General features: G+C 42.1%; 1 protein-coding gene across 1 annotated transcript in view; it reads right to left on the reverse strand.

Moving 5' to 3' along the window:
- The window catches only part of DOCK2 (dedicator of cytokinesis 2), a 424170-nt gene that overhangs the window by 339695 nt on the left and 57559 nt on the right, over nt 1-26916 (reverse strand). Inside the window, exons 11-22 of the mRNA XM_044229734.1 lie at nt 26055-26130; nt 24843-24919; nt 24175-24300; nt 22873-22997; nt 17492-17590; nt 15631-15703; nt 15415-15518; nt 5834-6017; nt 5605-5702; nt 3860-3949; nt 2712-2812; nt 1728-1862 (exon numbers count right to left, since the gene is read on the reverse strand). Of these exons, the coding sequence (XP_044085669.1) occupies nt 1728-1862; nt 2712-2812; nt 3860-3949; nt 5605-5702; nt 5834-6017; nt 15415-15518; nt 15631-15703; nt 17492-17590; nt 22873-22997; nt 24175-24300; nt 24843-24919; nt 26055-26130 (1288 nt within the window). The remainder of the gene's footprint in view (nt 1-1727; nt 1863-2711; nt 2813-3859; nt 3950-5604; nt 5703-5833; nt 6018-15414; nt 15519-15630; nt 15704-17491; nt 17591-22872; nt 22998-24174; nt 24301-24842; nt 24920-26054; nt 26131-26916) is intronic.

Below are 26916 nucleotides of genomic sequence, written 5' to 3' on the forward strand. Positions count from 1 at the left end.
TGAAGAATATACGTTCTTCTTATAAACCTAAAGTTCTCACTTGCAAGATTATATAACATATCTTTGCCTATTAATCTAGAATTATAATGTTTGAATCCTTGAACTCCTCCAAGAAACTCAACCCTTAGAAAGACCCATTCGTTTTCAAATAATTGACAAGTATCTCTCAAACATGGAAAAATAACCCTAAGACTTTAATACACAGTCTCTGCTTTGAGTAACTGGCAAGTGAGAGGAAACAAATACTTCACTTTAAGAATAAGGGTTGGTGGAGGGAGGTGGATGAGGGATGGGCTAGATGGACGATGAATATTATTAAGGAGGGCACTTGTTATGATGAGCACTGGGTGTTGTATGTAAGTGATGAGCCACTGAATTCTACTCCAGAAATGAATATTATACCATATAAAACTGCCTTAAATTTAATTAAAAATAAATTACTTAAATTTAATTTAAAAAATAAAATAAAATAAAAAGTTTTAAGTTAAAAAAAAAGAATAATGAACATGACATATGTTATGTGACAAGGTTCAAGACATTCATCTCTTCCAATTCTCACCTGAAATCTCAAAGAATGTTTTTGGAGAATCTAAAATGTTTCATTATTCAAATGCCTTGTCAACTATGAAAATTTATAGCCCATCCACTGTCATGGTCAAAATGATGACTACAGATTTCTACTTTCTTTTGGAAAACCATCTCTCCAACTAAATAAGTCTATACAGTAAGTGGCTGACCTGGCCCATGGCTCCAGAGGTGCACATGAAACCAATGCATATTCATTTTCTTGGTCAGACTGTTTAAAAACTATAGCACATGACCCTTAGCAGAGGACCCAGAGGCAAGAACTAGGGAGACAGACTACCCTGGTGGCATTGAGTATCTGGATCCAGTCATGCCTGAGGCCAACTATCTTTCTGGATTTTTATTTTTAAAAAATAAAAGTTTTACTCTCCCTAATAAATCAGTTTGAGTTGAATGTTCTTCATTTGCATTGATGAGAATCCAGGCAGTACATTCTCTGTAAGTTTTCCTTATTTCCCATCACACACAACCAATCTGATCATATACACAATCACAATCGTCTGCCTAACTTTGCCTTATAGCCAGGATGAACGTAAATTATTCTTTTGCACATTGCATTTGAATGCCTCTATCTCCAAAGCCCTTCAAAAACAAACAAACAAACAAACAAAACAAAAAACAACAGATAACCTCTGTAATACTACTCATCAAACATCAAATCTCTTAGGTGTTTTAACATGTCAGCTCAATTGTTGGCTACTAGGATCTCAAGGACAGAGAGATCAACTGCAAATACCAGCTCATCTGTCATGCACAACCTCCTAGAGCCAAATAACTGTCAAAAGTCCCTAAGTTCTGCTCTCTCCACTCCCAGCACCTCTAACACTGAAGATTCCTGGAAAGTTTTCTATCTCAAATCAAATGAAGAATGATAGATGAAACACAGAAGAGCCTCAAATCACAAATCAAGTTCATTGGATGAAGCATAACTCTATAACATGTTAAGATTTATTTTTTTGCCTGAATGAGCTTAGAGGGAACAATTATAACCTATTCATAACTCTCTATGTTGGATTTTTAAGTTGTTTTTGATCAATGGCTGGTTGTAATTTTATAAAAGAATCTCCCGGATGACACAAATACTGTTACATCCTGGAGGAACTGCGGAACTAATCAATCACTCTTACATAACAAGCACTCACTGTGAAAATAATGTCCTCGACCGAACAATGAACTTGAACACATATTCCAAAGCTTTCAGGGTTCTTAGGATTGGCTCACATTGCTCCCCTCTGCTGGAGGTATCCAAGTAAGTCTTCAGCACCGTCATCAATTTCCTGAATAAGGAAATATGTTTTCAAAATACATCTCTTTCCAGCCCACAGCATGGTCATTAATTTGCTCTATAAATTATAAGGCATTCAATCAAAGGTTAAAGGTGGTGGTATAGCTAAGCTTACTAACTCGTTTGCAGCCATAAAAATAACTCTGCTTAAAAATATATATATATTTAATATGGGGGAGTGAATAAGTATTTCCTACCCATAGAAAACCAGCAAAGGAAAAACTAGTGAGGAAAAAAACAATCTTTTGACTAGGAAAACTAGTCACAATCAGGATATGAGTGGGAATAATGGTGGGGAGAATGCTCTTTTTAACTTTTGCTTCTTACAGAAAATATTCTAATAATATTATGGAATTCCCTTGCTGAGAAATTTTCCATGTTTCTTCATTACCAGCAAGGCAAACTTCAAACTATTCGGCCCAGCTTTCAGGACCCCTTTACTAACTGGCTTCTCCCAACCTCTCCAGTATCATCCCCATCTGTAATCATCATCCCCTGTACCCAAGCTATAATGGGTACTATACTCGGCCTGCGTTTTCTCCTTCCTAGCCTTTGAATCCCAGTGTCTACAAGTAGCTATTCAATAAATGGTAGCTGACTGATTGACTGAATGAATTAATGTTTTCATGTACTTCTACCACAATAAAATATTCATTCTAACCTATGGGTTTGCATATTTTTATTTAATCCAGGTAACCCAGCATGGATGGAGTTTTATCAGTAAAGGGAGAATTCACACAGCCTGGTGCAAAAGGAAAATACTCAAGTTCCTTGTGCCCTAGGCATCCTGGTAGGGCAAGTTGGGGGTGCACAAGAAATCCCTATATGTACAGTAACTTACTTGTAAGCCAAGGTGGCACTGAAATGCTGTTGAATGTAAGCCTCCAGAACGGTATTGAAATGCTGGAATTTCCGGTCAGCAATGAGTCCTATTATGTAGATCTGAGGAAGATTCAAGGAATCAGTGTTTTCGGGTCAGACCCAAGGCAGAAAGCCATACTTACATGGCATAACTGAACCTCCAGCAAAATGATTTTGCTCAGGAATTAAGTCACGAATATATTGTTAGTAGTCTCATTAATGTAGTCTCTTCTAAAAAGCATTCCGTGAAACATGCTACAGGGTATCGTAGGATAAAAGGGTTTCATGGTCATATAAAGTTTGACAAATCTCAGGATATCATTGTTAAGACTGCCTTCTTTACAGCAGGGTTCTTAGAGTCTTTAACATATTTACAACCATTGTGAATCTCTAAGAAGGTCATACAATGTCCAACACTTCCCTAAGAGTTAGTTAATCAAAGGATCTTTTTGTTAAAAAGATTCTTTCTTGAGGGCTAGCTTTCAAGAAGACCTTCTGGGAAGCACTGGATTAAGTCACGGTTGTCTCCAAGTAATCTCTTTAAAAGGTAAATGTCACTGACATAAGTAGTTAACATATTAAAACTTTATTGATACCCTCGTGTGGACAGGACACTGAAGAAACATTGAGATGGGACAGATCAGAGGAAGACACCATTTGGGAATAGGGAAGAGGATAGATCAGGAAAGCATGCCACCATAAAATGTGCTGGGTGGGCAGGAAGGTATGATGACACTGAGAAGTTGGGAGACTATGAGAAAGAAGAAGGTGGGAAACACTTCAGTGCTTCACAACCTGGTCAAGGACTAGCTCCCAGCATTCATGGAAAGCCGAAGCCATTATTCATGGTATCCAGCTTCATATACTTTCAACCAGTGCCAATATGACATCAACAATTAAAATTCCCCTTTTACTCACCCAGCCACGCTTTTAAATGAATTAGAAGCAAACAAACTAACAAACAGACAAATGCAGTGGCTCATTCGTTCATTGCTCTGGTTGCTAAAAGTTACAATACGTCCAAAAAAGTTCATTAAAAGGGCCTCTAAGGCCACAATATTCAGTGTTCTCACAGTGAGACACATATTAATGTCTAATATCACTAAACACCTTTCCCCTCCTTCTTACCAAAGCATCAAAGACGAGGATATCATACTCATTGCTTTGAGAATGCTCCATCATGATATTGAAGAGGGCATCCAGAGTATCTTGGAGAAACTGGACAAAATAATGAAAGTCATGTTAAAACACAGTGCAGGTGATCCAGAAATCCCACTCCTCAGTGTATCCCCAAGAGAATGAGAGCACACATCCACCATACGCTGCATTCCAAAGGTCCAGGGAGCTTTCTTATCAAGAGCCAGAACTTGGAGCAAACCAATTGTCAACCAACAGCATGAATGAACATATGGTGGCATTTTAATACTATAGAATACTCCACAGTGATTTAAAAAAAAAAAAAGAGCAAACTACGTCTATATGAAACAATGAGGATAACCTCATAAGAACTGTGTAGAGTAAGATAAGTCAGACCCGAAAATGTATATTATTTATTTCTCTATTTTCATGAAATTCAAGAACAGGCAAAAAAAAAAAAATCTATCATAGCAGTCAGCATGGGGAGGGGTAAAGAAGGGGTATGAGAGAACCTACCACAATGTCAAAAATGTACTGTATCTTGATCTAGAGGGTGGGTAAATGGGTATATACATGTGTAAAAATATAGGAAACTATACTCTTAGGGTAAGTATTCTGTATATATTTTGCTGTATTATATACTTCAATGACAAACTTTTTTAGAAAAATAAAAAAGAATGCAAAGATGGAGACAATGTAATTCCCTCCCAGATGTTTCTGCAAGCTGCCCAAAGGTGACAGATCTTGTGAAAGGATGTCTGGAGAATTTTCCTGCTATTGATGAACCAGGTAGGTGGGTCAATAGTGCACATTAAAAGTACTGATCTGAAAATTCTACCATTGCTTCTCCATGTATGGAAAATTAACTAAAATCTGATACTCTCCCTTACTAAAGGATGGGTCAATATTTCCTATAGTCCCTGAAAACACACAGCTACCAAATAAAGAAGTTTAATCTCAGAGTTTCTAGCTGGACCAAGTTCCTGATGGAAATAAGATCACCAAGACCTGTGAGAAACACCTGTCCCATAGAACTGGACAGAAGTGTTGCTTCATTAAATTTATACCTCAGATGCTATATTCTCCAACGCCATGTGGATACAATAATACATCTGACATCTGTATTGTTTTCTGCTTGTTTCACTTAAAATGTGAGCCCTTATGTCTTTCCCTCTTTCATGTATAATGCATAATACTCTGTAAGCAGCAGGAACTAAGAATACTTTTTATTTCTAATAGTAACATGCAAGTAGTACTAAGACATCACACTATTATAGCAACTTATGCCAACAAAAATAATTAATAGTTACTATTTACTGAACTCTGTATGATTTACATGTTTAGTTCAATATTATAACTTTGTGTTAGAGACTATGCTAAGTAATTTTTAAATATTATTGCCTTGAATACTCAAAGCCACTCTACGAAATATGTCATAGTCACAATATTATCACATAAAGTTGGTAAGCGGTTGAGCTGAGATCTACACCCAGGCTGATCTCCTTCCAGGAACTGAACACAACCATAGTTTTCTACCACTCAACATTCAACATCCTTGAACCATATGATCCTCTGAATTTCCCAGTAAAGATTTCTCATGGCAATTTGGAATACTGTGTCCTTCTGTTAGAGAAAAAGTCCCATCTCCCTCAGCACTTCATTTGCCCCCTGAAGCCACCCAAGATTTAAAGCTCTGTCACTGGAGACAAAGACAAACAGAATGAAGCCCCACTGACCTTCACCACTTCCTCTCCATCGACGATCTTCAATTTCTCTAAATTCTCCTGTAGCAGCTGAGGCTTCATACGCCACTTCAGCAAACCCAGCAAGCCCACTGGAAAGAGTCCAGACAAGCAGAATTACTATTCTTGGCTTGAACTGTCCATTCAGGAACCCCCCCCAGGGTTACCCATGCACACATGCACATGTGCACTACATATATACAACTCTTGAAGGTTTCATTACCATTTTGAGTGAGCTTTGTGGAACACACCAGGGTGGAAATGGAGAACACATCCCGGGAGCTGACAGAGAGCCCCCCAACACTACTGGAGCTTCGACTCAAGGTGGCCCCCTTGTTTTCCATATGGTGTCGATAAGAAGGAAGGGTCAGGTAAGCACTGGCATCCTCCATCTTCTTACTCTCCCCCTGGAAACAACACCTTGGTTACTTCCCCAGCCATAGGTATATGCCCAAGTGGCCAACTTACACATTTGTAAGGTGCAGAGAGTCAGAATTAGAAAAAAAAAATAATAATCAGAGAAATAATAAACAGCTGGTATGGCAGGGTTATTTTTCCAAACAGGCAAGAATCCAAAGTTGCATTAATGGAAAAGGGATTGACCAACCAATTGAAGGATTTGTGGATTTCATTAACAGCATGAAGGGAATTGAAGATTTCCCTGATAGGCCATTTTGATTTCTCCTAAATTTCTTGAGATTTTATTTTTAAAGTACACTCCAGGAGGGGGACAAGATGGCGGGGTAGTAGGAAGAGGCGTCTTTTCAGCTGGTACCCCAAAGTGAGCTGATTACCTATCAAAGAACTCCGATTACCCATGAAATCAGCCTGAGATCAGAATTATACACGTCTGGATCTCTACAGGGGCAGAAGACGCCAGTGAGCAGGTAAAGCGGGATGGGAACGGAGGATTGATATCGGAAGATAAACAAAAGGGGGAGGGAGCCACCAGTGGCGACCGGTGGGAAAGTAATACCCCAATACGAGCGAGAGTGCCCTGCGTCTGGGGACCAGCATTAACTTGGAGACTGGTTGAAAGCACTCCAAAAGAGCAAAGGATTGCGGGGGGAAATTGTGGGAATCGGGGCGGCTAGGGACAGGGGCTTAAGTCCCCAGTCCCAGACGGCCTCCCCGGCGCAGAGGCAGAGAGAGTGTTGCGGAGAAACCAGCTCCTGGTCCCTAAGCCGCCAGCGCGCCCCAGAGCGCGTGGGTTCCGGCTCCTGTGAGGGGATGGGAGCCGCGCCGGTCTACAGAACGTGCGCTAGCCCTACCACAAAGCTTGAGATGCGTGCGCACGTCCCTCGATCTCCCCTGGGTTACTGAGGCCTGGCGGCGCTCCTTGACCCGCGCCATTGTTTCAAAGCCTAAGCCGCGCGCGTGCGCACGCGCGCAAGCACAACTCTTCCCCGGACAGAGGCGCGCAAAAGCCCAGCCTGCGGCTTACGGACCAGCGCCCCGTTCTCAGTGCCCCAGACGCGCACCCAACCCACAGCCGCCTCTGAAAAGAGGTGCGCGCAATCCGGACACTCCCAGCCCAGGCCGGCGGCAAAATCTCAGTGTGCGATCGCTGCTTGGAACCTCTCTGGCGGTCAGGAGCTCCCAGACAGCCGCCACTGCCTTGGCTTTGGGGACGAGCAAAAGATCCTGCGCCCCCAGGGTTTGCAACTTGGAACCTGCGCTGCCAGCGGCCAAGGGGGAATTTATTCAGCTTCTGCACCCAGACTGAGGCTTCTCTCTGAGACGGAGATCAGGGTGCAGTTTGATTTCTTCTAATACTACAAAAACCATCAAAGGCGGTCAAGGTGAGAGGGAAAAAAGTGAACAAGCAAAAAAAAACCGCCAGAGAACAAAAGCCTGAAAAAAACCAGTTTGCCCAGAGCCCACCCCCTTGAGGGGGGTGGGGGGACTCAACTCAGGAAACATCATTGACTGACAACCCACGTGGCAGGCCCCTCCCCCAGAAAACAAACCAAGAAAGAAAAAAAAAAAAAGGACTACAAGAGAACCACCACTACTTCATAGGAAAACTTGTATTATTCACTCGTTTCCACTATTCCGGTTAATATATATATATATTTTTTTACACATAGGTAATTTTTTTAACCTATTTACCATCACAGCGAGCTGTACAGTACATCAAATTCCATAATACCTTTCTAACCTGAACTTTTTGATACATACACCTATGTTTTTCTTTTGCATTTTTATTTTTTGAATTCCTTTTTTTTAAAATTTTAGTTTAGTTTAGTCTAGTATATTCCTTTTTATTTTTATCCTCTAATATTCATATAGAGTTAACTTCAAAGTAATCCCCTTTCCCCAATCAATACTACCCCTATAGGTAAACCAATTTTTAATCCCCTTTATCTTAGGAAAGTTGAGTCCTTTAACAAAGATATCAAGATACATCCAGGAAGAACCAAAACAACCTTCCTCGCACACACTGAAAATTTATAAGAACTCTCCCATCTTCTTCCACCAGTGTTTCTGTGTTTTTTGAGTTTGTCCTGATAGCATATAAATTTTACACTTGTGGTTCTTTTTGACGAGGTTCTTTCTTTATTTGCATATATATATATATTTTTTTCTTTCTCTTGCCATATAATTGTATCAGTTTTTTTATCTCTTTTTGTTTGTCTACTTCATAAATCTTACCTTGGGGCCCATCTGGGCTGAACCTTCTCTTTCATCTTCCCTTTCTTTCCTGTCTCTCTCTCTCTCTCTTTTTTTTCTTTTTCTTTTTCTTTTTCTTTTTCTTCTTTTCCTTTTTCTTTTCTTTTGTCTCTCGTTTGGGTGGGGAATCCTGATTGCTCAGAAGTGTTCCAGGGTGCACCTTGACTGCACCAGAGTTGATACATCCAGCTACATCTGTTCAGTCATCTCCCACCAAAATGACTAGGAGGAGGAATGCCCAACAGAAGAAAAATACAGAGGATGGACCTTCTGCAACAGAGCTAACGGCTATCAACATAGACAATATGTCGGAAAGAGAATTCAGGCTAACAATTATCCAGGCAATAGCTAGGTTGGAGAAAGCCATGGATGACCACAAACAGAATTGATTAGGGCCGAACTGAAAGCGACCAGACAGGATGTTCACAATGTTAGGGCGGAGCTTAAAGCTACCAGGGAGGAGGTCCACAATGCTCTCAATGAGTTCCAATCTAATCTAAACTCTCTCAAATCTAGGGTAACTGAGACAGAAGATAGAATTAGTGATCTGGAAGGCAAACAGATAGAGAGAAGGGATCAGGAGGAAGCCTGGAACAAACAGCTTAGATCCCACGAAAGCAGAATCAGGGAAATAAATGATGCCATGAAGCGTTCCAATGTCAGAATTATTGGAATTCCTGAAGGGGAGGAGAAAGAAAGAAGTCGAGAAGATATCGTGGAACAAGTCCTTCATGAAAATTTTCCGAATCTCGCGAATGAAACCAGCGTTCATGTACTAGAGGCTGAACGGTCTCCACCCAAGATTATACACTCCAAAAAAACATCACGACACCTGATAGTCAAATTGAGGAATTATAATTGTAGGTATAATCTCTTGAAAGCTGCCAGGGCAAAGAGGCTCCTTACTTACAGAGGGAAGCCCATCAGAATAACGTCAGACCTGTCCACAGAGACCTGGCAAGCCAGAAGAGGATGGCAAGATATATTCAGGGCACTAAATGAGAAGAACATGCAGCCAAGAATACTTTATCCAGCAAGACTGACATTCAAAATGGATGGAGAGATAAAGAGTTTCCAAGACCGGCAAGGCTTAAAAGACTATGCAACCACCAAGCCGACACTGCAGTAAATATTAAGGGGGGTTCTATAAAAGAGGAAAAATCCCAAGAATAGCATTGAACAGAAATATAGAGACAGTCTACAGAAAGAAAGACTTCAAAGGTAACTCGATGTCAATAAAAACGTATCTATCAATAATCACTCTCAATGTGAATGGCCTAAATGCACCCATAAAACGGCACAGGGTTGCAGATTGGATAAAATGACAGGACCCATCCATATGCTGTCTACAAGAGATCCGTTTTGAACCTAAAGATACACGCAGACTGAAAGTGAAGGGGTGGAGAAGCATCTTTCATGCCAATGGGACTCAAAAGAAGGCTGGGGTAGCGATTCTCATATCAGATAAATTAGACTTCAAACTAAAGACTGTAGTCAGAGATACAGAAGGACACTACATAATCCTTAAAGGGACTATCCACCAAGATGATCTAACAATTGTAAATATCTATGCTCCCAATATGGGAGCAGCCAATTACTTAAGAAAACTGTTAATCAAGATAAAGAGTCATATTGATATGAATACACTAATCATAGGAGATCTTAACATGCCTCTTTCAGAATCAGACAGATCATCGAAGCAGAAAATCAATAAAGAAACAAGAGCATTGAATGACACATTGGACCAGATGGACCTCATAGATATATACAGAACATTCCACCCTAAAACAATAGAATACTCATTCTTCTCAAGTGCACACGGAACCTTCTCCAGAATAGACCACATACTGGGTCACAAATCAGGACTCAACCGATACCAAAAGACTGAGATTATTCCCTGCATATTCTCAGATCACAATGCTTTGAAACTGGAGCTCAATCACAAGGAAAAGTTCAGAAGGAACTCAAACACCTGGAAGCTAAAGACCACCTTGCTTAAGAATGCTTGGATCAACCAGGAGGTCAAAGAAGAACTGAAACAATTCATGGAAACCAATGAGAATGAAGACACTTCGGTCCAAAACCTATGGGATACAGCAAAGGTGGTCCTAAGGGGAAAATATATAGCCATCCAAGCCTCGCTCAAAAAAATTGAAAAATCCAGAACATACCAGCTGTCTCTACACCTTAAAGAACTGGAGGATCAACAACAAATCAAACCAACTCCACACATAAGAAGGGAAATCATCAAGATTAGAGCTGAGATCAATGAGGGAGAAACCAGAGATACAGTAGAACGTATCAATGAAACTAGAAGCTGGTTTTTTGAAAGAATCAATAAGATCGATAAGCCACTGGCTACACTAATCCGAACGAAAAGAGAGAAAGCCCAAATTCATAAAATTATGAATGAAAAGGGAGAGATCACAACGAACACCAAGGAAGTAGAAACAATCATCAGAAGTTATTATGAACAGTTATATGCCAATAAGCTTAGCAACCTAGATGAAATGGATGCATTCCTGGAAAAATATAAACTACCAACATTGAGCCAGGAAGAAATCGACAACCTGAATAGACCGATATCTAATAACGAGATTGAAGCAGTGATCAAAAACCTCCCAAAAAACAAGAGCCCAGGACCTGACGGATTCCCTGGGGAATTCTACCAAACCTTTAAAGAAGAAATAACACCTAGTCTCCTGAAGCTATTTCAAAAAATTGAAGCAGAAGGAAAACTTCCAGACTCTTTCTATGAAGCCAGCATTACCCTGATCCCCAAACCAGGCAAGGACCCTACCAAAAAGGAGAATTTCAGACCAATATCACTGATGAATATGGATGCTAAGATTCTCAACAAGATCCTAGCCAACAGGATCCAACAGCACATTAAAAAGATTATCCACCATGATCAGGTGGGATTCATCCCTGGGCTTCAAGGATGGTTCAACATTCACAAATCAATCAATGTGATACAACAAATTAATATGAGAAGAGAGAAGAACCACATGGTCCTCTCAATTGATGCAGAAAAAGCATTTGACAAAATCCAGCATCCGTTCCTGATTAAAACGCTTCAAAGTATAGGGATAGAGGGAATATTCCTGAACCTCATCAAATCTATCTATGAAAGACCCACAGCAAATATCATCCTCAATGGGAAAAAGCTTGCAGCCTTCCCATTGAGATCAGGAACAAGACAAGGATGCCCACTTTCACCACTCTTGTTCAACATAGTATTAGAAGTCCTAGCAACAGCAATCAGACAACAGAGAGAAATAAAAGGTATCCAAATTGGTAATGAAGAAGTCAAACTCTCTCTCTACGCAGATGACATGATTCTTTATATGGAAAACCCAAAAGACTCCACCCCCAAACTACTAGAACTCATACAGCAATTCAGCAACGTGGCAGGATACAAAGTCAATGTGCAGAAATCAGTGGCTTTCTTATACACTAACAATGAAAATACAGAAAGGGAAATTAGAGAATCGATTCCATTTACTATAGCACCAAGAACCATATATACCTGGGAATAAACCTAACTAAAGAGGTAAAGGATCTGTACTTGAGGAACTACAGAACACTCATGAAAGAAATTGAAGACACAAATAGATGGAAGACCATTCCATGCTCTTGGATCGGAAGAATAAACATTGTTAAAACGTCTATACTGCCTAGAGCAATCTATACTTTTAATGCCATTCTGATCAAAATTCCACCAGCATTCTTCAAAGAGCTGGAGCAAATAATCCTAAAATTTGTATGGAATCAGAAGAGACCCCGAATCGCTAAGGAAATGTTGAAAAACAAAAATAAAGCTGGCAGCATCACCTTACCTGATTTCAAGCTTTATTACAAAGCTGTGATCACCAAGACAGCATGGCACTGGCATAAAAACAGATACATAGACCAGTGGAACAGAGTAGAGAGCCCAGATATGGACCCTCAACTCTATGGTCAACTAATCTTTGACAAAACAGGAAAAAATATACAGTGGAAAAAAGACAGTCTCTTCAATAAATGGTGCTGGGAAAACTGGACAGCTATATGTAGAAGAATGAAACTCGACCATTCTCTTACACCGTACACAAAGATCAACTCAAAATGGATAAAAGACCTCAATGTGAGACAGGAATCCATCAGAATCTTAGAGGAGAACATAGGCAGTAATCTCTTCGATATCAGCCACAGCAACTTCTTTCAAGATACGTCTCCAAAGGCAAAGGAAACAAAAGCGAAAATAAACTTCTGGGACTTCATCAAAATCAAAAGCTTCTGCACAGCAAAGGAAACAGTCAAAAAAACAAAGAGGCAACCCACGGAATGGGAGAAGATATTTGCAAATGACAGTACAGACAAAAGGTTGATATCCAGGATCTATAATGAACTCCTCAAACTCAACCCACACGAAACAGACAAACACATCAAAAAATGGGCAGAAGATATGAAGACACTTCTCCAATCAAGACATACAAATGGCTATCAGACACATGAAAAAATGCTCATCATCATTAGCCCTCAGGGAGATTCAAATTAAAACCACATTGAGATATCACCTTACACCAGTTAGAATGGCCAAAATTAACAAAACAGGAAACAACATGTGTTGGAGAGGATGTGGAGAAAGGGGAACCCTCTTACACTGTTGGTGGGAATGCAAGTTGGTGCAGCCTCTTTGGAGAACAGTGTGGAGATTCCTCAAGAAATTAAAAATAGAGCTTCCCTATGACCCTGCAATTGCACTCCTGGGTATTTACCCCAAAGACACAGATGTCGTGAAAAGAAGGGCCATCTGTACCCCAATGTTTATAGCAGCAATGGCCACAGTCGCCAAACTATGGAAAGAACCAAGATGCCCTTCAACGGATGAATGGATAAGGAAGATGTGGTCCATATACACTATGGAGTATTATGCCTCCATCAGAAAGGACGAATACCCAACTTTTGTAGCAACATGGACGGGACTGGAAGAGATTATGCTGAGTGAAATCAGTCAAGCAGAGAGAGTCAATTATCATATGGTTTCACTTATTTGTGGAGCATAACAAATTGCATGGAGGACAAGGGGCATTAGAGAGTAGTAGGGAATTTGGGTAAATTGGAAGGGGAGGTGAACCATGAGAGACTATGGACTCTGAATAACAGTCTGAGGGGTTTGAAGTGGCGGGGGGGTGGGAGGTTGGGGTACCAGGTGGTGGGTATTATAGAGGGCACGGCTTGCATGGAGCACTGGGTGTGGTGAAAAAATAATGAATAATGTTTTTCTGAAAATAAATAAATTGGAAAAAAAAAAATATACTCCACACCCAGCATGAAGTCTAACATGGGGCTCAAACTCATGACCCTGACATCAAGACCTGGGATCAAGAGTTGGACACTTAACCAACTGAGACCCCCAGATGCCCCTAAATTTCTTGAGGTCTTAACACACCTACCAGCAAGATAAGGAATCAGCTTAAAGGAAAAGTTAAGAGCAAAGGCACTGAAGTGTGAAAGCCCTGGGATCTAGACCCTGTTCTACCATTTGTAAGTCTTGTCTATGCTTGGTCTCTGTCTGTTCTTTTTCTCATGATTAAACTTAAGATTAACAATACTACCTAGCTCCTAGAAATTTGGGGCAGACTAAATGGGCATAATGCATATGGAGCTCTTAAAAGAGTTGATAGAAACCTAAATCCCTTGGCATGTGGAAATGCATAGTTAGAGGTAGGCATTACAGGAGTTAAAGTTTATTGAGCACTTACTTACTACTGGAAGCTGCTCTAAGTGCTTTATATGACTTGGTTCATTTCCTTTAAACCTCACAACTGCTCTTATCTCTGTCATAGACACTGCTATCATCCTCAGTTTACAGATGAGGAAACTGAGACTTAAGAAAAATAAGGACATTGCAAACTGACTATAACTGGACCTACCCCCTTTACCCCCATGCCCCTCCACCACAAGCTCATAGTCTGTTGGGGAAGAATGGCTTTCAAGGCAAGAACTACCTTGATGTGCCATAAATGAGAAGAGAGAAGCTGTGCAGAAGGGGGTGGGCATTTCCAGAAAACCCAGAGAGACTCAGAGAAAGAGTGCCTGGTGATGAAGCCTTGATGAGGTGGTGTTTGCCATGGAGACCACAGGCAAAAAGGTGTTTTCAGTCCCAAGGCTGAGAAAGCCAAGGACAGGTGTTGGATCCCTATGCCAACGGCTTAGCCTTATCCTCCTTCACAAGCACATGCTTTGTGTCCAGCCAGGCGCTCGCAGAGGCATCCCACATCCCCAAAGAGGGGTTGTGGGAAAGCACTCAGGTAAGACCAAGGCAAATACTTCCCACTTCTTGAAAACAGTACTAGTCTCCTGATGTAAATAATAATGGTCAGTATCTGTACACCCTTTCATACATAGCTCTTCCACATGGGTCATCTCATCGGTTTGTCATAAATATTACCATCACACTTAAGAAAAAGGAAACTGATACTCAGGAAGATGTGTGAGATGATTCTAGATTTAGTCAGTGGCAGGATTGGGACCCCAGATTCTGATATATTTCCATTACCAGCAGTGAGGCATCTCTCAAATGTTTCTTGCTGGTATTCTACACATCCCACAGGGCTCTTTACAGACTCGATAGCCCATTCTTTCTTATTTTTTTAAAAATAAGATTTTATTTATTTATTTGACAGAGAAAGAGAAAGCAAGAGCAGGAACACAAGCAGGGGGAGTAGGAGAGGGAGAAGCAGGTTTCCTGCCTAGCAGAGAGCCCGATGTGGGGCTCGATCCCAGGACCCTGGGATCATGACCTGAGCCAAAGGCAGACACTTAATGACTGAGCCACCCAGGTGCCCCTCAATAGCCCATTCTGTGTAATAATAACCTTTTCCACTTATTCCATGTGCTATGTACCCATCATGGTTGTGTTTAAATGAGCAGTCTCATGTGATACTCACTCAACAGTTATTCACTGAGGGCTCTCAGAGGGGAAACAGAGGCAGAGAAGGTAAGATTTTGTGCAAGGTCACACAGCTGGTGAACCCTGGTGTGTGGGATGCTATGGTCCCTGCTGTTAACCACTAAGCAATGCTGCCATCTTCCCTTGGCTTCCTATGCCCCACTCACTGCAGAGTTAATTCCAACACATGGTACCTTCAGGACAACCAAGTCGTGGGGTCCATCTTGCAGAGTGGTCCCATCTTCCTTCATCAGCTTCACATAGGACATGGCAAAGTTCTTTTCTCCTTTATCTTTAGCTAGAAATAGCATTATGAGGTCAGGAAAAAAAAATGACACATGGGCCACCCAGTTATCCCACTCTGCCCCCCTTAGGGGAGCTTCAGAGATGCCTTTTGGTCAGGTACTCACATTCCAGGGATGACCGATGCCGAAACATGAATCTCAAATGGATCCTCTGCATATCTTCGATAGGGACAGCCACCTTGGTAGGCAGAAACCAGAGCTCAGAAGACAATGAGTTAAACAGCCCTCCCCTATCCAGCCCACCCACACCCACCAAAGACAGTCTGACCATTTAACTGAGAGGCTGCATGCTGATTTATTACCCATCCATCAAGCCCGATGAACTGTAAATAAATTACATAAGAACTAGCTATGAAGAGAAAATAAAGTACCAAATGTAATCCATTTGGCAAATTGCATTCCTAGCCAATGAAAAGAGGTCTGTAAATTACAGTGGGTTAAAATGAATCTCCCCAAATTGATATAAAAGTCACATAACTTTAGCACAGGATTTGATGCACTGCAAACTGCACGATGCACATTTTCTTTACACACTCCAGGAGTTCTGGCAAGTGCAGCGGGGCTTAGCAAATTAACCACGGTCATTAGGGGGTATGCTCGAAGACTCTTGTTCATGCAAATTCGTAAAAATGCTGGAATCCAATAATATTTGGGAAAATCCTAGGGCTCATTCCCCTCCTTGGCTGGACAGATACCCAGATGCTTTTACCTCTGAAGACACTGAGCCAAATCACTCAGTCCTCCGTCACCCCCGTCTCACTGTCCAGTGGGTGGTATGTTGCACCCTAAACTGAGACACATCCAGCCTGGCTAGGATTGCCTAACTCCTGACACCTTCCAGCTCCCTCTGCAATGGGCGAGTCAAGCCAAAGCAGAGAAGCTTAGCTACCTGTGAGGAAACCACCTTGGTCTTTAAGAGGGACAAGTTTACACTGAATCGGTGACTATTAAAAGTCAAGCAGATGTATACTTTGGGGGCACTTTCTGCTCCAGAGAATGAACTCTGAGCCTGAAGAGGTCCACCATTTGTGACTTCAGACAGAACAAAGGAACTGAGAGCCTCCTGGGCGACTGCAGTCTGATTCATTCTTTCATTGTGAATCAAATGGCCACTGCAAGCCCGTCACGGGAAACGCTGGCCTTGCTGAGGCAAAGCAGAGGCCCCGCAATGCCAATGCTCATGGTTCACATGGAGAGACACATATTTTAACAACCATGTGACAAGGGCTAGCAAAGAGAAATAATTAGAGTATAAGAGAAAACGGAAAAGAGGAAACCAACTTGATCCAATAGCTTTCTGACCCCAAAGTTGGGCAGGTCATTTTGAAAAGAGTGAGTTCAGGGAGACACACTGAGGAAAATGGGAATATAGGTGACCAGGCAAGAACCACTGAGATTTGGGCAGCTGTGTCAGAAAAGGAAGTTATGTGAACATCTTGTGTTTGGGTTCAGAGCACGGGGTGAGTAAAGACTGCTACTAATTACAAGGCAGAGATAGTCGAAGCTGCGTTCAAGCATCACTGTTCACTGAATTAATTCCAAACTCCTCTTCCAATGTATGATATTCCCTTCTGCTTCATGTGACAATCTGGTAATACGGATATTTGTGATTAATGCCACTTTTGTCCCAGGCACCCTCCCAAGACAGTGTGTTTCAGGCATTAAGTGGTCTCTTATAGCCTCACGTTCACTTGCAAGCTCTGTCGCTCCTCACTGCTGAGTGGAATGACACAGCTTGGCGGGCTGGGCACTGTGAGCAAGAAGACCATCTGACAATCCCATCGTGGCTGATTCTGGGTCAGTGAAGGGGATCAGGAGGTCAGGGTACTCTCACCATTTCCACTGCCTGATACACCACTGGACATATACTAGGGTATTGCTTCAAATTAGGATGGTGTCTCAGAACCCCTAGATACATGTTTGCTATTATTATTATTATTATTATTATTATTATTACTATTATTACCTTGACTGTTTCCATCCACCGCGGCTGTTTGACTTGATAGTACACAACGGACCGATATTCATTCATGGGCTTATCCCCAGCTCCCACGCAAATTGCATTCTGACCCAAGGGAAAAAAAAAGAGAGAGAAAGAAAACACACTACAGAATTGCCATTTTTGGTGCTTGGACACTATTGGTCCTGAGGCCAACACTGGCCTCGAGGACGGGAAAACCCTCCCTTCACCAACCTTTCTGCCAGGTACCCTTCTAAATTATAGATTTATACATGAACATCCCCGGCCCCGGGAGTGACAGCTGTTTAACTACAGAAATTCTATTACTTGCATTCCGGAAACCATTGGAGCGCACCAGGCACGGACGTGATTGCCTTATTGTAAATGGTAACCAGCCTTAGAGTTACTGCATGCTGCCACTCTTATTAATACTATTTGTTTCTTAAATCTGAATGTGCACAAAGTTTACAAACAGGCTCAGCGCAGTCAAGCAGCAGCTCACTTTGATGGATTCTGATGCTAACAGGGAAACTGAATGAGAGGAGGGAGTCCCAGGCTGCCGACAGATACAGGGACAGAGGGGCCTGGAGGAGCCCTACTGTTACCAAGCATCTTCTGGTATCAGGCCCACGTCAAGTACTGGGATATGGACGTGACTGAGATATTAAACTTGACATGAGAGTTCACAGTTTTGGGGAGGGATCATTAGATAAGCAGACAAATCACTGAACAACACAATGTGACAGCAGCGGACATAATGTCTTTTTACTACAGTGGGACACAGAGAAGGGATCCTTAAGTGCAGCCTGAGGATTCAGGGAAGATTTCTTGGAGGTGAGGACAGCTGAGGATCTTGAAGGAAGATTCCAAGTTGGCTTTCAGCAAAAAATGTGGGCAAGAGGTTCCAAGCAGGGAATGAACACAGAGCAAGCATACCTGAGTATTCCAAGTATAGGGCATTTGCTGTTTGTCATAAACACCCTCAGAGTAAAAAGGAAAATTATCTTTTAATAGGGTCTGTCGGCTCCTGATTCTATCTCTTTCTGTTAATTCTTGTGGTTTGGCCCCCAAACAGGATCAAAATAGGGTGTCCCAGGAAAGGCCTAAAAATTTTACCTCCAGTCTCTAAATAGGGACATAGGGATTGGTTTTGGAGCCCCTGGCCCCCATATTGCAAAACTATGGGCCTCTGGGCATTTTTAGGATGACAGACTCCTTGCCTTTTACCGGATTCCAGCAGATTCACCAATGGATCCTTGATACCACCACCCCCATGACCACCACCATGAGATTAAATGACCAAAGTCAGGCACATACAAGCACTCTAGGATCCCCCATAAGAGAAGCTAACTTGTGGGAAAGAGAATTCTTCCCCTCACACTGGAATTCTCCTTTCCTTCCAAGCTGTAGGGCAAGAATGACTGATGGTACTCGCAGTCGAATTGAGTCCATTTCAAAATAAGGATTTAGCATCCTTTCAGAATTAACCTCAAAAAACAACAAACCTCAAAAAAAAAAAAAAAACACAAGAATTTCAGTGTCTGGGTGGTTCAGTTGGTTAAGCATCTGTCTTTGGCTCATATCATGATCCCAGGGTTCTGGGATTGAGCCCCAAGTTCGGCTCCTTCTTCTCCTTCTGCCTGATGCTTGCTCTGCTTATGTACTCGCTCTCTCTCTCTCTGTCAAATAAATAAAATCTTTACTTACAAAGTAAATTAATTAAATTAAATTTTTTAAAAAACCAGAATAACCAATGAACTAAAAATGGAGAAAAACAATCTCTTGGTTTCCAAAGAGATGAAGTCTTTGAGAAATTTTTGAGGCCTAACAATAAACATGCTTTCAAACTTGGTTTAACTATTTAGAGACTGCTTTTTGTTGAGCAATATGCTGAGCGCTTTACATGTACTATCTCACTTAATCCAATCCTCACAAACCCCACCAATGATCATCACTATTATCCCCATTTCAAAACTGAGTAAACTGCGGCACTAAGAGGTTAAGTCACTTGCCCAGAAAGATAGCAGAGCTGGCATATGTCTAAGACCCGCTATCTCTCTGTCCAATGTTCCTTTCACAACAACCTAGAGGATCTCCAGCCTCCCAAGATTAATATCAAGTGACATTTATGGGCTTAGAGTTTCTGTAACTCCAGTGAAGCCCATGTAGCTTATAAAATTTGAGAATACACATATATCTCTGGCAAAAGTAAAATTACTATATGCCAGGCAACTGAATCCAAAAGAACTATCTTGGTGATGAAAATTTTTGATTGCCTGAGGCTTTAGGAAAAAGATCCAGTATTACTCTGAGGAAGACCTAAGACCCTCCCTTCAACATGCCAGAGTTAAAATTGAATGTTTTCACGTGTGTTGAGAATCATGACCAGGGACTGAGCCCAGTTTTAGAGAAAATATGAATTTATATATGTCTCAGGTAAACCTGTTTAATAATTTTCCCCATTGCCCACCTCCAAGACCCCCAATTAACAGTAAGAATTCCTAGTTGGTTTCAGATTGTCTTCAATGTGAGCAGGAATCAGGAAAGCCTAGAGGCTTTAATGCTGACTTGGTGGACACACTTTAGCAGCAGGGAAAATCAGCCTCCTCATACAGGCCCTGTGTACCTGGTGGTAATCACCAGAGGAACAAATGACCCCATGGATGTGAATGCACTTTAAGAGCCTGAGGGTCCTACACCTATAAGGCCACATCCCAGGAAGATGCCATCTATAAGGCAAGAATAAAGGCAGAATACTTCCATTCCTTTCTAGTAATAATGGTCAATTTTAATGAACACCTATTGTGTAGATCATCTCATCTGAAGTTCACAAAAGCAAGGTGCAACTGCCGGTCTCCTACTATTCAGACTGAAAACTGTAGGCATAGAGACATTACATAACTTATTCAAGGTCCTTCTGCTAACCAGGCTGCACTAGGAATTGAACTTGGCTGCCTGGCCCCAGAGTCCATGGTCTTAAGCACTCTAATGTCCTGTTCTCCGTGCCCTGCCTCTACCCACGTAAGCTAGCTGGTCTCAGAAGAGCAGAGGTTTCTAGGCCTGGCATCAGAGCCTTCTCACTTCTCCTTAAATTTGTTTCAGGCATCCATCCACATCAGATTGCTTATTTGACTGCCTGGGCTCCTGCCCAGTTGCTCTATCTTCTCTAAATATTACCCCTCCTTCCTGTGTCTGAGTATTTACTGGTGCTTTACTGGTACCATTTTGTTTAACTTGCAACCCCAAGAGGATTGCAAGAGTAGGAGATGATGATTCCTCTTTTACAGACAAATAAAACTTGCCCAAGATTACACAGGTACTAGGAAGGGAGGTTGGGATTTAAACCTGATCTATTTGATCCCAGAGCCCACACCATTAGCTTCTCTGCTGTATCGCCTCCTGAACAAGTTCACTGAGACCCCAAAGTGAGCCAAGGGCAAGTGTAACATACTCTGTCCTCTGGCCCTGCTCCTCTAAAAGCAGTGTGCACCTGTAACAAGAAAAGAACCATATATTCCTGAAGGGGACTATTCCCACAGGAACCCACCAGTATCAAGTGTTTGAATGTGCTGCCTGACACTTAATTAGGCAGTAATATTTATTTCTGCAAATAAAGAAAGAACAGCCTCCCACAGGCTTCCTTAGCAATTTTCAATAGTCAGTCAACTGAACTCCCCCATAACTTGCCTAATAGAGGAAACTGCAAATTACCACCGTGACCCATAGTTACCTCTTCCATTTCAGCCCCCAGAATACCTGCTTATATATTCATCTTTGAAGAGTGTGTCTGCTTAGCCTTAGGGTGTGACTGGAAAGGGTGACAGAGGGGTGGAAGAAGAATGGTTCAGAAGCAAGATAAGACGCCTGCCTTCCCGGTGACTGTTCCCTCCAATTTGTCCTTCAGCAATACCGAAGGCGAGCGTATCAGTGTTTTCAAAAATGAAGCTGAGGTTTAAAAGTCCTCCAACAGGTAGTTGGATAAAAATAACTTCAAAGCAATGGTCTATACCTTCGTGAAATGCAATTTCCCTTTCAGATAAAAAACCTCTGCTCTTCTTTTGTGTTCCTTTGAGCAAAGTGTCTCTCACTTATTTTACTTTTCAGAATCCAACAAAGAGAGGATGAGTTAAACCCTTGGATTTTTGCTCAACCAGATAGTAATTAAGGGGGCCAGTCTTTACCAACAAAAAGACAACAGGATTTTTTTAAATTCAAAAAATAATTACGAATCTTCCCAGGATTTGATAGAAGTGGTTATTAGCTTCATTTTTGAAATGAGAAATAAGTTGGGGGACTTTTTTAAATGGATGGGCATCCCCATGAACTATTTAAGAGGGCCTGAAACCTGGACTCAAACTCCATTTCTGCCACATACTAACTTCATGACCTTGGAAAAGTTGTTTCACTTGAACCTTTAGTTTCACCGTCTGTAAAAATGGGAATAATAATGGTAACACATCGTACTTATCCCAGTGCCTGGCACATAGCATTTCCTCTGTGGATGCTAGTTATGTTTTTAGGTAGAGGGTAGCAAAACCTGCCTGAGCCCTGCCCCACGGCTAGAGCAGATGATTTATCAATACTCACCACCCCCCACTCCACTGTGCTATCTAATCACCTGCTGTGGCCTAAGCGGAATCTTTGCCCACGCTGAAACTGCTGCGGAGAGCTGATTTTATTTTCAGCTCAGTACTCCAAAAGGAGAAATTGAGAAGCAGAGCCCTCCCACACACTGGACACAATTGCTGACAACCTTAAAGGAAATATAAGTAAATAAATGTAAACACACATGAGAAATATTGTATAGGACATATGCTGTATAAATATTTATAGAATTGTGATTTGCATTCTTGACTATACGGTGTTGGCCCTCTGGAGACCAATTTACGAATAAGGCTTTCCACCAGAATTTCTAGCTGGGCACTAGGGAGTTGGATTAAGTGTTGGGAATGTCTGTTTTGAGGCCATCCTGAGTCTCCACACCAGCCCCAGGCTCTGTATTGATCCTTTTTCTTGCCAGGGATTTTGTCTGAATAAACCAGCTCAGATTTCAATGAGAACAACATTTTAACAACAAGAAGCTGACCTGTGAGCTGAAGCCAAGCAGAAAGAAAAGAAAAGAAAGAAAGAGGAAAAAGAAAAAGAAGGGATCATGAAAGAGGAGAAGCAGACATTGAAACACTGCTTTGATGTAAAGAGAAAACGGCACAAGGTCTTACTATGGGCCAGTGTACAAACCAAGCTCTAAAGGTGTAGATCACATTACTCAAGGCCATCCCGAAGGCACCTGACATTTAGGGAGCAGATTGGGATGGGAAAAGCAAATCTGGGTGAGCAGAAGCCCTCAAGGCAGCCGGGGCACCCAGAGCAGCAACAGGGCCCCTTACAGGCAGCGTTTTGCCATCCTCCGCGCACACACACATGATCACTTCCACATTCCTCTGCGTGGTCTTGTTGTACTTGTCAAAGTCGCCTTGTGAGAGAGTGATGTAGATGTCGTTCCTGACATCCCCTGCAGGCAGAGGAGAGAGGGAGACAAGAGTTGGCATGTCTCTACACCCAGGAGAGACACTGACTAGAAAGCACGGGGGTGGGGGTGGGAAGGCAAGTGCCCCGCCTTGACTTCTGCTAATGAAACTCACATCAGATATGTTTCAAAAATGTGTTGTTTCCTCATCAGAGAGGCTGGAGAAGGAGGTAACAAGGGGAAGGAGGAACGTTAGGACATCGGTTGCAAAAAGGTAAGGTTGGATGGTCAAAATTGGCTCTCTTCGTCTCATCATTAAAATTACTGAATTTCCATCCTCTAGTGACACCTTCTGGGAAGGCAAAGGAAAGCTCCTTGGCCCATGATGAATAACAACCACAGTCCACAGTTGCAGCCCCAGACCCTTCACTATGCTGATGCAGGTAGGGTGACTTTTCACGAGTCCAAGGACACGGGGTCAGGAAGAGGTCCGGAGGGTCTTCAGGAATGGGGGCAGTAAGAATAGAAAACCCCGCAGCGGAATGCATGGGGAATTGCCGTGTCAGGTAAATCACAGGCCCCCAGTGGACCACCGTACATTGTGGAAAGGAGTGAGTCAGCGAGAGCAGTGGTGGACGCAAGTCTAGGACAGGTTTAAGATAAAAAGGGAAGTTTCAAGATAGTGTTATTATAATCATGTTTGGACTATTTTAATAGAGGTTACTTCTGGAGACAAAAATTCGAGGGAGCTTTTAATGTTTCACTTTTTACCTTTTCGTGCAATTTGAACATTTTACAGCGGGCATAGGGTCCTCTGGTAATAAAAAAAAATATGTAGTTTAAAAATTTAAGAGAATGACAATTTTCTTCCCAAAAGAATAGAATTATTCTATGTGTAGTGAAGTAGGAAGGATGTCTATGATAAATTAAGTGATAAACCAAGTAGCAGAACCCTATATAAAGCATATAAAGTAATGTTATATAAGGCATATGAAGTGTGATCCCATCTGTGAGGCAAAAAAAGTGCATGTGTATGTATCTATGTGCCTGCGTTTATTATGTGACTATAGGGAAGATTTTTGGATATACAAAAATCATTTTCAGTGGTTACCTTCAGGGAGAGAAATAGAAAAAATGCAGTTGAAAAGGAAGGAGTTGACTTTTGGAAAAGAAAATAGTTGTGACAAGCCAGACCCACCCCTGCCCCACGGGAAGGCCAGACCTGGCATGATGATCTCTGGGAAGCCCAGCTTCCTGGCCACCACAGTGGTCCTGTCCACCAGGTGTGGGTAGTCCTTGCGGATCTGAATGATGTCACCCACAAGCATCTTCATGGTCACCCAGAGGCCTGGAAGGGAATGACCACCATGAAAAGCCAACTTCAAGGTATGCTCATGCTCACCCTCCCACCATCTCTCCCTTTGGGCTCTTTCTGGAGGAGACTGCTGGAGGCAGCAACAATCACAGATGTAGTGAGCCAACACAGGAAGAGGCAGAAGGTAGAAAGCAGAGGGGCTCTGGGGCCAGGTATCTGTGGGTTTGAATGCCACTCGTTACTTCCAACAGCGTCCGCTTCTGTCAAATTCCCCCACGCAGGCTTTGTGGAGTGAGGTGGGTACCACCTATCTCACAAGACTGTGGGAAGAATTCAGTCAAATAAGGAGGTCTATGAAGGTGCTTGACACATAGGAGCTGTGCTTTGGGCACGAGGACATTCAGATTCAGGAGATGTGGCTTCCATTTCCATAGATCACATGTTCCCATTTTTCACAGTGGTCTGTCTGGAAGGAAAACTATGTTTCCCAGGGTTTACGATTTTGATCTATTTTCCAAAGAATCAAGAGCTCCCAAGCCAGAACCCAGCCCACTCGGCGCATTGTGGCACTGTACCTTGCCCTCCACTGTCTCCTTTGGAGGCTGTGACTTTGCTCAGCAGGCTGTGAAGGAAGTCATTCTCAGCTGTCACTCTGGGAAGGAAAAGAAAGCACAAAATTCTTGCATGGTACTCTTATGGGGTCCCTATCTTGAGGTCCACGTGCTCCACAAAGTTACCAGTGTCCCCATATACCTTAGGTGAAAGTGAGCCTGCCCAAGCCAGCTCAGTCAACATATGTGCCATCAAGAAACAGATTTCTCGGGGTTATGGACATTGGGGAGGGTATGTGCTATGGTGAGTGCTGTGAAGTGTGTAAACCTGATGATTCACCGACCTGTACCCCGGGGGATAAAAATATATTGTATGTTTATAAAAAATTAAAAATTAAAAAAATAAGAAACAGATTTCTCTTTTTCACAAACCAACATGGCTCTGAGATCTGGGAATGTTATTGCTACAAGTAGAGGATATATATATATATATATATATATATATATATATATATTTTTTTTTTTTTCTTAGAAAAGAAGGATTCCTAAGACCTCAAAAGGAACATCCATTCAGCAAGATGGCAAAGACTAGCTGTTCCTGCTCAGTCCTAATCACATACCTTAACAAGAGTCACAGACTTCATTACCAGTGGCAAAATTCCATTCTCCTTGGACATCCTTGGTGTAACAAAGTGAGGACAACATTCTCAAACATGGGGTCCTACTTCCTTACAGACTCTTTTTTAGAGCAGGAAAAGAACATTTACCCTCCTCACTACCCTCCCTCTGAAATCATGACTATTTCTATCAGTGAGAACCAGATAACAATTCCCTGATAAGCTGTTCCTTCACAGAGTTGTGGTTCCTTATTACTTGTAGTTAATGCATTAATCTTTTGTTATCTACTTAGTTCCCCATCTAAACATAAGCTCCACAAAGACAGGGTCATGTCTATCTTGTTGACCATTTCATGCCTGGTGCCTAGCACAGTGCCCAGCCCTCTGCCAGCTTTCAATCAAACTCTGTTGAATAAATAACATCTGATGAATGAATGGTGAAAGTCTGGCTGGTTTCAAGTGCCTTAACACTGAGATTATCATTCTTTTCCTGTTCTCCTCTTGGGAGGCCCCATAGGGCTATCACCAACTCAGGGAATCAGTGCACCTTGCTTTTGAGCAGCCCTCAATGAGAAAGGGTGTGGTTTAAGAGAAAAGAAAGGAATGGAAAATCTCTCACGGGTGAAAAGGAATGAAGTGCTGTTTTTCTTCATCACTCTCTGCTTTCCCCTTGATGATGTCTGTTATGTCCATAACTAAACACAAACAAACAAAAAAAGAGAAAAATCTATTAATGACTTATATTCTCCTGCTTCCAGGAAACAATGTCAATGGGATGAGATGTAGTACTAGAGGCTGGGTCAGGAAGTCTAAAAAGACAAGCTAGACGGCAGCAGGCAATACACAGACAGCAAGGGTTCATAACATGCAACAAGTAAGTAATAAACAACTAAGTTTGGATTTGACATATATGTATTGGACGTCTACCGTGCCTACAAAATCCAAGCACAGTGACTCCCTGTAGGACCTGAGAATCTAATGAAATCTCCTTACCCCCTTTTCATAAACATGTTCATATGCACAGACACATGCCTATAGGATACTTGAACCCTGCAATTCCAGAGGGATCCTGAATCCTCTGAAACTTCTCCTTAAATTAGCCACTAAATGTCCATAAAACAAAGGTGAAGAACCGCATAAGAGAGGGGATTATAGAAACTGTTGTGAGGGCAGGAAAGAACCATGGAGAAAAGCTGATCGGATATAGCCCAAATCCTAATAGTATGAAATATCTCAAACTCTCCAGGCCCTGGTCAGGGAGCCATTAAAACCATGGGGATAATAATTTTTTTTGTCAGGGGGCAGCAAAGCAAGGTTTATTGAGCAATAGCAAAGTGATAGTACAAAGCTCCCGAGGAGGGAGGGGACCCAAGAACGTTGCCCCGGGAGGGGACCCAAGAACGTTGCCCCATTGGGGTAATAATCTACCAGTGTTGGGTGCCTGGGTGGCTCAGTGGGTTAAGCCGCTGCCTTCGGCTCAG

Source organism: Neovison vison, chromosome 1, assembly GCF_020171115.1.
Source record: "Neovison vison isolate M4711 chromosome 1, ASM_NN_V1, whole genome shotgun sequence".
In the NCBI taxonomy this organism is placed as follows: Eukaryota; Metazoa; Chordata; class Mammalia; order Carnivora; family Mustelidae; genus Neogale; species Neogale vison.